General features: G+C 41.8%; 1 protein-coding gene across 1 annotated transcript in view; it reads right to left on the reverse strand.

Moving 5' to 3' along the window:
* Positions 1-10: 10 nt before the first annotated feature.
* Positions 11-8,691, reverse strand: part of LOC107096127 (FH2 domain-containing protein 1-like) — a 16,812-nt gene continuing 8,131 nt past the window's right edge. Inside the window, exons 6-13 of the mRNA XM_015392640.1 lie at positions 7,871-7,971; positions 7,213-7,283; positions 5,704-5,811; positions 4,004-4,074; positions 3,614-3,731; positions 3,056-3,220; positions 2,755-2,847; positions 11-2,667 (exon numbers count right to left, since the gene is read on the reverse strand). Coding sequence (XP_015248126.1) covers positions 418-2,667; positions 2,755-2,847; positions 3,056-3,220; positions 3,614-3,731; positions 4,004-4,074; positions 5,704-5,811; positions 7,213-7,283; positions 7,871-7,971 — 2,977 coding nt within the window. The 3' untranslated portion in view covers positions 11-417. The remainder of the gene's footprint in view (positions 2,668-2,754; positions 2,848-3,055; positions 3,221-3,613; positions 3,732-4,003; positions 4,075-5,703; positions 5,812-7,212; positions 7,284-7,870; positions 7,972-8,691) is intronic.

Below are 8,691 nucleotides of genomic sequence, written 5' to 3' on the forward strand. Positions count from 1 at the left end.
TTTTTGGACTGTTGAGAGAAGCCATAGAACCCGGAGGGAACTCATGCCTGTACAGGAGAAGAAGCAGAAAGACCCCGGGTCCATATCTAGACCCAGGGACTTCTTACTGCAAACAGTGTTACTAACTGTTCCATTGTGCAACCCCATAATATTTTATGCATATATAAACATTTCACACAGATCTGACAATAGCTTAGTCTCCCTCTCTGAATGTGTTCTCTGTTGACCTTTTAAAGCACATGATCAACACATTTAGCGTTTTTCAATGTTTACATCCTTGCACCCATAATAAACAGCTCATTAGAGAAGTTCCTCATCCTGAAAGAACAAGGTAGGTGTTTTAGTTTCAGGATGAATCCTCTGGACTCTGTAGTTTACTTTGAGCTTCCAGAATCAGAGACTTAATGTTTCCATCTGTTATCTCCAGCTGGGTCTGCTGGCTTTGGTCGACTCTTTGGACTGGGTTGACTTGTCAGAGAGACTCCCACTGTCTTTTCGTCTGTGGCCTTTAGAGGGCGCCAGGGAGCCGTGTCGGGGAGATGGAGCAGGTGATCTGTTGCTGTGAGACCTCCTTAAAGAGGACGAGGAGGACACGTTGGGATCCTTTGATCTGGAAGAGGCTGTTTTGGTAAAAGGGGATGAAGAAGCAGCCGAGGGAGCGGAGGAAGTGTTGGGGGTGGCTTTAGGGGAACTACTGTTGGAGGAATGAGAAGCCCCCAGAGGAGGTTTTGTCCTTCTGAAAGAAGAGGATGCTGTGCTTCGGGTAAAACCAGGAAGCACTGACGATGAAGGGGATCTTGATTTGTGCAAAGGCGTGACAGGAGCGCTGACACTGCCCCTATTTCCAGCCTGATTGAGCGCCCGGAGCTTGGAGAGACACATTTTCTCCTCTGTTTGAGTTTTGGGTTTCGTTAAGGGTTTCCGGACAGGCGGCCTCCCCTGTGAGTCCTGGTTCTGCTCTCTCAGTTCTTTGGACTCTGGTGTCTTAGTGGTGCTCGGACGCTGGGTTGACGGAGCAGTTCTGGGCCTCTCTCCTCGACGGGTGGATGAGCTGTTGAGGGTGGAGATGTTTGGACCAGAGTGTGCTGCGGTTCTGGAGGACCCCCGCGTGTAAGCTCCTGGCTTTTCATCCTTTCTGTCTCTGGATGAAGAACCGGGGTTCATCCTTGTAATGGGAACAACTCGTCTCATGCTCTGGTCCTCAGAGCTGGTGAGAGTACGGACAGATCTCCCACCTGTAGAGGTTGTGTTTGATGGTTTCATCCCAGTGCTTCCAGAGTTGGAATTCGGCAACTTCTTGGTGGAGACTTTGGCTGAGTTTGCTCTTTTTGTTTTACCACCAGTGGAAGAATCTTCTGCTGTCTTTTGCTTCAAGGTCCTTCTGTTTGTGCTTCTATTATCAGATTTTTTCTCTGAGCAAGGTACCACATTAGTTGATTTCTCCTCCTCTGTCTCTGGATTGTCTGTTTTCTGATCTTTCGCCGGTGCCTCTGCAGTAGGAGAACCTGGACTGGCTGACACCAGGCCATCAAAGGTTGATGCAGGGTCCCCACTGGCTGGGGAAGCCTTTGTTGCCTGTGGTTCTGGTTCGGCTGATGCAGGTTTTACAGGATGCAATCCAGGGGAAGAATCAGGGTTGTTGAAGTGGGAGACGGGCTGGCTGCTGATTGGGACCGACTCTGTGCCTTTACAGTCCAGCTGAGCGTCTGAACACTCCTGATTGGCCGTTATCAAGGACGTTTGTTGGTTTTCACCATTCAGTCCCTCTCCATCGGTGTCCGGTTGTGCATTTTCACCAGTTGCTTCACACACACCAGTCACACACCAGACGATCACCTTGGCTTCTTGCTCCTCTGTCTTCTCTTTTGGTGCTCTTGAAGATTTCTTCTCGTCATTTTGCAGTTTGTCTACCCCCTCTTCTTCCAGGCGTGTAGTCATGGTGCGATGGTCGGTACAGTGGTCTTCATCGCGGCCCGTCTGGGTGGTGGTACTGTCAAACACTTTTAGCTCAGGTACCAGGGTACATTTCTCCAAAACCACAGACATGTTTCCTTTAGCAGCACCGCTGCTCTGTCCGCTGGAAATCTGATCATCACTTTTAATCCTCCAACCAGTCTCCTGACCCTTAAAACCAGGAAAAGGTTGGCTTCTCCCGTTGTCATGGAGCTCAGATTCCTGTTTTGAATCAGAGGTAGATTTGATAGGAATTTCCTCTTTGTTCATTTCTGTCTTACTATCTAAGCTCAGGTAAATTATGTCCGTATCGTTGGTGTTTTCTTCGTTCCTGCTAGAGGGGATTGCTAAGTGCGTTGGCGAGACAGTCAATACTTTAGAAGGAGAGAGTCCTAAACTCCGAAGCTCGTGTTTAGAGGAGGCTGATGGGGAGGTTTTCCTCGTGTCCTCCTTGCCTCTCTGCCGAGGAACTCTGAGGTCGTTGGACTTCTCCAACAGTGCGCTCAGGTCTCGCTCTGCAGCCAGAGACGGTGAGCTGGAAGGAGACCTACGGCTTCGCTGGAAGTTCCCCGAGCGTCCCCGACTGATGTGGTTGGTATTCAGAGAGGAGCGGGACCTTGTCAGGAGGTCGAGCAGAAGTCCAGCCTCATCCCTGGTCGCTGCAGCTGACATGTCTGTCTCACTGCGGCAGCGTGAGCCGAAGGCTCCAGATACCTAAAATCGGACCATAGCAGCAGTTTACGATCAGACCAGGACTCTTCGGACTTTGCTTTAAAGAGTAATGTCTGTGTTTCCACATACCTCCTCTCCTCCAGACCAAGAGTGTCGCTTCAGCTCCTCCTCGCGCATTCGCTGACGACAAGCTGCTTCTTTTGCCTCCCTCTCTTTGTTTTCCTTCAAGAACAAACAAAAAAATGAAAAATCAAACCAACTCCTCTATTTAAAACTTACTTACTGCAAGTGATGCTATAAAATAAAAAAATGTCTGATCTAAAATCAACACAATGAGAGGTAATAAAATAAAATTAGTCTTGCATCTCTTTTTGAAATAGTGATTTCAACATTTAATAAAGTTTAAGTCTGAGCGGGGTTTTGACCAAACCTTGACAGCGTTTGTGAATTTGGTGCAGAAGGTGTGGAAGATGCTGAAACAGTCGTCCAGCCTGAAGGTGTCCCTGTCCTCACAGAAGAAGTCCACCAGCTCTCTGCCTTCCTTCTTCAGCTGCTGCTGGCTGCCGCGCAGCGAACACAGGGACATCGTGGCGCTCTGTGACACGGCCGGACGGCGGGAGCTCGTTAATCTCATGCTTTTTTTTAAGCTTTAACTTTTTCATCTTTAATAAATCTTTTTTTTCATCTTCTTTTAAATGAAGACAATACTTCAAGTCATAGCTAAGAGTAGATTTAAACATATTTTCTCCCACCACACTTCTCTCCGTATTTTTCCACTTTTTTGTTACCTTCTAACAAATGAAGTGACTTTTTTTATATTGCTTAGAATTTCATTGACTAATGAAAGATAAATTATCTAAATGTGAACTTACACATGAGACTGTTAGAGAAATTCCATGTAAATGTTTCAGACAGTTTTACCTTCATTCTGGGTTGCTGATAAATGAATCATCAGGAAGTCTAAAATGTGTCTATGAGTAAATGTTACCTGCAGGAAGCTGTCCAGCTGCTGCAGCAGCTCTGTTTCCTTCTGGATGCTCTCCTCTACTGAGCGCGTGCGAGACGTCAGCAGCTGCAGTTCAGCTTCCAGCGTTTCCAAAGAGATCCTGATGAAAAAATATTCATTTATTCTATTTAAACTTAAATATTTGAGTCTCGTTCAAAGGCTGGTGCTGGATTCAGCTTTGGGAGGGAAATATCTTTACCAACCAAAGTCAACAGGAGGCGCTGTTTCGCAAGTTATAAGAAATTTCTCATATTTCTGATAGATATTGTCCATTTATCCGACATGATGAGTTGTTCCCCAGGTGGGCATTATTTTAAAGCTTAATTTGTTGATCTGTGGTGTTTACTGTATGAAGATAAAGTCGTGTCTCACCTGGATGCAGCCTGGATGTTGGGAAGTTTCAGGGGAAACTCCAGCAGATGTTTGTCTTTTTTCTGAGCTTCCTGAGGTAAAAAAACAAAAAACAAAAACATAAATAATTTCAATTAAAGATGCATTCTGAAGTTCAGCTACAGTAGAATAATCCAAACAGATTTAAATATATTTAACTTCAGGTAAATAAAGGTTTCAATAAAGTATCAGACGAGGTGTTTAGAAGTAGAATATAAGGGAGTTTTATAAATCTGAGCTGTGCTCAGGCTTCAGAGGTTAAATCTAGAAATGATTTCCATTGCTTCAGGCTCTTTTAGCAGCTAGTAAGAAAGTGATGACAAGGAGGTGGAGTCCAACTGCTAAGCCAGAACAGGATTGGTTCCCACTTACTTTGGAGATTTGGTTAACATCTATAAAGGTAAACTTTATGGAATATAGTTAAATGGATCAGATACATATCTGTGATTGATTTAAATAAAAAGATGCTGCTGCGCTTTCTCTTATGTTTTTTTTTTCAGTCTCTCCATTAGGCTTGATTAACTGAGTATGTTTCAGGTGTTCGTTCTTGTTTTGTAGGGGCCAATTATTTTTTGTTAATAGTTAAAAATGTTTTTTGTTTTCGTGCATAATCTAGCTAAGTTTATTTTACTTAATTGTTTGATATCTGTTATGCGATTATGTTTTTTGGTTATTTAGTCATGTTCCTTTGTTTTTGGTTAGTTATGATTAATTTTGGTGAATTATTTTTTTTATAAATAGGCTGTCAATAGAAGGACCAGCATGCATCTGGGTGGGCGTATGGTTTTTTTTTACCAGCGCAAGAGAAACATGGAGGAAATGTTTGTCTTTTTTTGTTTGCTTGCCTGAGGAGAAAATAAACTAGACAAATAAAAAAAATTTTTTTCTTTTGCCTGCGTAAAATTAATCTATTGTGCACACTATTCCCAGGATCAACACAGATCTTGGCAAAACATCATTTTCCTATGCGGCACCATGGTCGTGGCACAATATTCAAAACTCCCTGCAATTACGTACTCTTATTCCGCTACAGCATTTTAAATCACTATTGAAAACCGCTTGCACAGAGAATTGTAACTGTTATTCTAGAGCCTAGTTTATGATTGATTTTATTATGTTGTACTGTGATCTTATATGTCTTACTGTACTGCTGCCTCTTGGCCAGGTCTCCCTCGAAAAAGAGATTTTATCTCAAGGTACTTAATGGTAAAATAAAGGTTAAATAAAAATAAAATAAATAAAATCTGTGGCCTTTGTGGATTTTCACTTTTTTTGTGTCATCAAAGCTGCGCCACAGCATGTTTGTTTTCCTTTCTTGCTGTTATTTTTTTTTTTTTTTACATCTTTCAAGGTTTTTCTTTTGTGCTTTAAGTTCTTGAAAAACGTAAATGGAAAAAGGAAAACTTAATGTAACTGCTTGATCATTCTAATGTTTCTTAAAAGGGTTTTTTTATAAAAAAAAAAAAAAAAAGAAAAAGCTTTAACTTCGCTTAAACTGAAGCCAGAAGGAAACATGAGGCAGTAATTAACACAATTTTTTTTTTTGTTTTGCAAAAATCCACCGATCAAGCATTTAAATAAAGGCACAAAAAAAATACAGAAGGTGAAAAGTTCAACAATAAAGACAAGGTGTAGAATTTTGTCCCAAAATCAATCCTCACAAACAGATCCAGGTTACTGACCAGAGCCACAAAGTGCAGCAGGTTCATCCCCGGTTTGTTGGACTTGGTGTCTGCAAGAGACAGAAGGGAGGACAGCTTAAAGCCCACAGCGTCTCCTGCAGAACCTCCCTGCAGAACAAAAACACATGGCAGTTAGTAACATGACGACGCAATGAAGCCAAAAATATGTACAAACAGAAGAACAGCAAAGGATCCCCTCAGCATAATGCTGCCATCGCCTTGTTCTACTGTCAGGATGGTTATCTTATCTTCTCTCATGACTTCTCCCATGTAGGCCACAAACTTCAATTTCAATGTTTTAATTATTTCAACTTTCAGATGAGGGACTGAACAGAGCACCGGGAGACGCACAAATCTTATATCGTTTTGAAACCTGCTTTAAATTTCGTTTCCTGAACAGTAATGTTCTTATAAAAAACATCTGAGTCCAAATCCAGAACAGCTGAATGTACGCTGGACTAAATCATGTGACTCTGGATGGAAACAGGCTGAACAGGGTTTTATTTGGGGTTATTAGAGTACAGGGGTCTGGATAAAGGTGAATGCTACACATTTCAGATTTTTATTTATAGATTTAAATACATTAAATTCAGGTTTTTTTATTCCTAAGTAACAATAGAGAAAACTCTTATTTTTATTTCTTATATATTGTTGTTTTTGTTCCATCACTGTCTATTTCCGTCCTGTATTGTTGCATTATATTAACATGCTGTCTATTGATTTTAGTCTTGTAATGTACGATAAACAGTGGCGCCTCCTGAAATATTTCATAGGGGGGGGCAGATGGGGCCACTAAAAACCTTGTGGTGGCACACTGAGACTAAAAGCCATAATTTCAGGGTTTGAATCTGCTATTGTGGTAAACCTACCTGTAGAAATCATAAAGACTTCAATAAAAACCTACTCATACTTTGGTTTATTGTGTGATTTTTAATGTTACGTTGCTGGCTGTGCATAATGGGAGGGTTTATACTGGTAAGTGGGGTGGCACAGGGTAGCGGTGGCCACCCCCCCATAAATGAAAGCCGGGTCAGAACAATCAGCTGTTCTGGACCAGAGGAGGCCTGAAGGTTCAGATTATAAACATGCTGTTTTAAAGGAGCCTCATATGAAATGAAAGCTTTCTGCTGCTGTCATCAGGGTTTCTGTGTAATTTGCCTGTGAAAGGGGAAGTTTCCAGTTTGACAATGTGAACAATAACGGATAATTATACAGTTTTAGTCTAGCTCTCCCTGATGATGCTTCAAATAAGTGAACATCTGTTCCTCTTATTTTTTTTTATTTTCAGACCAGCAGGCCGCCCTCCATCTCGAGCTGCAGGGAGCTCTCAGCGGTCGACCTTGATGATCGCTGCACCGTATGCAGCCGGAAACAAACCGGAATCAAGTTCTCAACTGGTTTTAAATTCAATTAAACAGGTTAAGACTACAACGCTTATCTTTCCCCCCCTTGTTTCAGCTATTGTTTCCTCTCAGATTAAATATGAATTGTTGCTGATTCCCCACTCACAGCGTTGAGGATGTTTCCGGCCTGCAGCACCAAGTGCAGAACAGCGTGGAGCTCCTTACAGCACATTAATTCTAGATGAGAAAAAAAACACAAAGGAGGGGAGGAAACGTGTCATTAGAGAAGAGAAAGAGAGTTTCTGAGGGTGGGATGTGTTAAGAGCGTAAGCATATGGAGGGTTAGTTAGAGAATTCACACACACACTGCTAAAAATAATCAATGTGTTAGTTTTTATTGTGTGAAGAGACGAGGCTGACGTCTCCTTCTGCACATCTGCACTGAATCTGAAGAGGCTTCAGCATAGCTCTGGTTTTTATAGAAGGTTTTCTTTAAATGTCGGCTGCTTTTTTAAAACTACATCGAGCAACATTTTCTTTTTGTGTTTTATAAACCTCCATTCATAAAAACCTCCAAGATGTTTCAAATGGGTCAAATATAATAATATTTTTCATGACAAAGAAAAAGGATTATATTTTTTTTGATTTTCTGCTTTTTTTTTTTTTTCTTATGTTTTGCGTTTGGAAAAAGGAAAAGTAAAGAATAAACATAAGTTGATCAAAAATGTTGAAAAGAATAATGTGAGACCAAGAGCACAAACACAAATAAAAAGCAGAGTTGTATCTTTTCCATAGTTTATTATGCCGTATAAAATGTTTGTTACCTTTGGCAGCAGAGCGAAGAGTTTTTAAATCTTGTTTCATGGCCTCACAGGCACCAGGGAACTCTTCCTTTAACAGCATGGACTCAATGCGGACAGAGTAACTAGAGAGAAATGCAGACTTTAAATCAATGATGGGGGCAGGAAGGTTTTCCTGTGGAGCAGCTCAGGATTCCAGTGCACAATAAACCTGCTTTACATATGCATATATAGAGATATCAATATCTATATTGATACACTTTACAGTTTGTAAAACAGGACACCTGCAGAGGATGTAATATTTGGTAGGACATTATGACGTCGTCTGGTTCAGGTTAAAGTCAAGTTAAATCATGGAGAACAGCAGGAGTCAGGAGAATTTTGTTTAGTTTGAGTTCTTTTAAAGTCGTAGGGAAGCGCCTGTTCCACCGGCTGCAGTTCCGAATTCTGCACGACTTTACATGAGTGATTAAAGTGAATGTGATTGGTTGATTATCAAGGGGGCGGGATTGTTTTGGCTGGTTTCTCGGAAGCATCTTGTTAACCAGTTAGCAATTTAGTGCTAGTAGGGTCTCAATGGGAAATTACATCGTGACCAAGTAGCACCAAATTGGTAGTCTGGGTGCCATTCCGAACTTAGTCCCGCCCACAACGTTTGAGGTCGGGAAGTTCGGTCTGGCATTGCTCAATAGTAGCGCGAGTATGCTAGCACAATATCTGGCGGGCCAATCAAATTGTCAGGGCGGGCTTTATACGATGATGGACAGATGATCAACAGTAACTTAATCGACGTCGTCACCAAAGCTCGCTTGGTTCTCAACAACGTTGTCTGCCTCCTAATAGTT

The sequence above is a fragment of the Cyprinodon variegatus genome, unplaced genomic scaffold (assembly GCF_000732505.1).
Source record: "Cyprinodon variegatus isolate N-32 unplaced genomic scaffold, C_variegatus-1.0 Scaffold600, whole genome shotgun sequence".
Taxonomy (NCBI): Eukaryota; Metazoa; Chordata; class Actinopteri; order Cyprinodontiformes; family Cyprinodontidae; genus Cyprinodon; species Cyprinodon variegatus.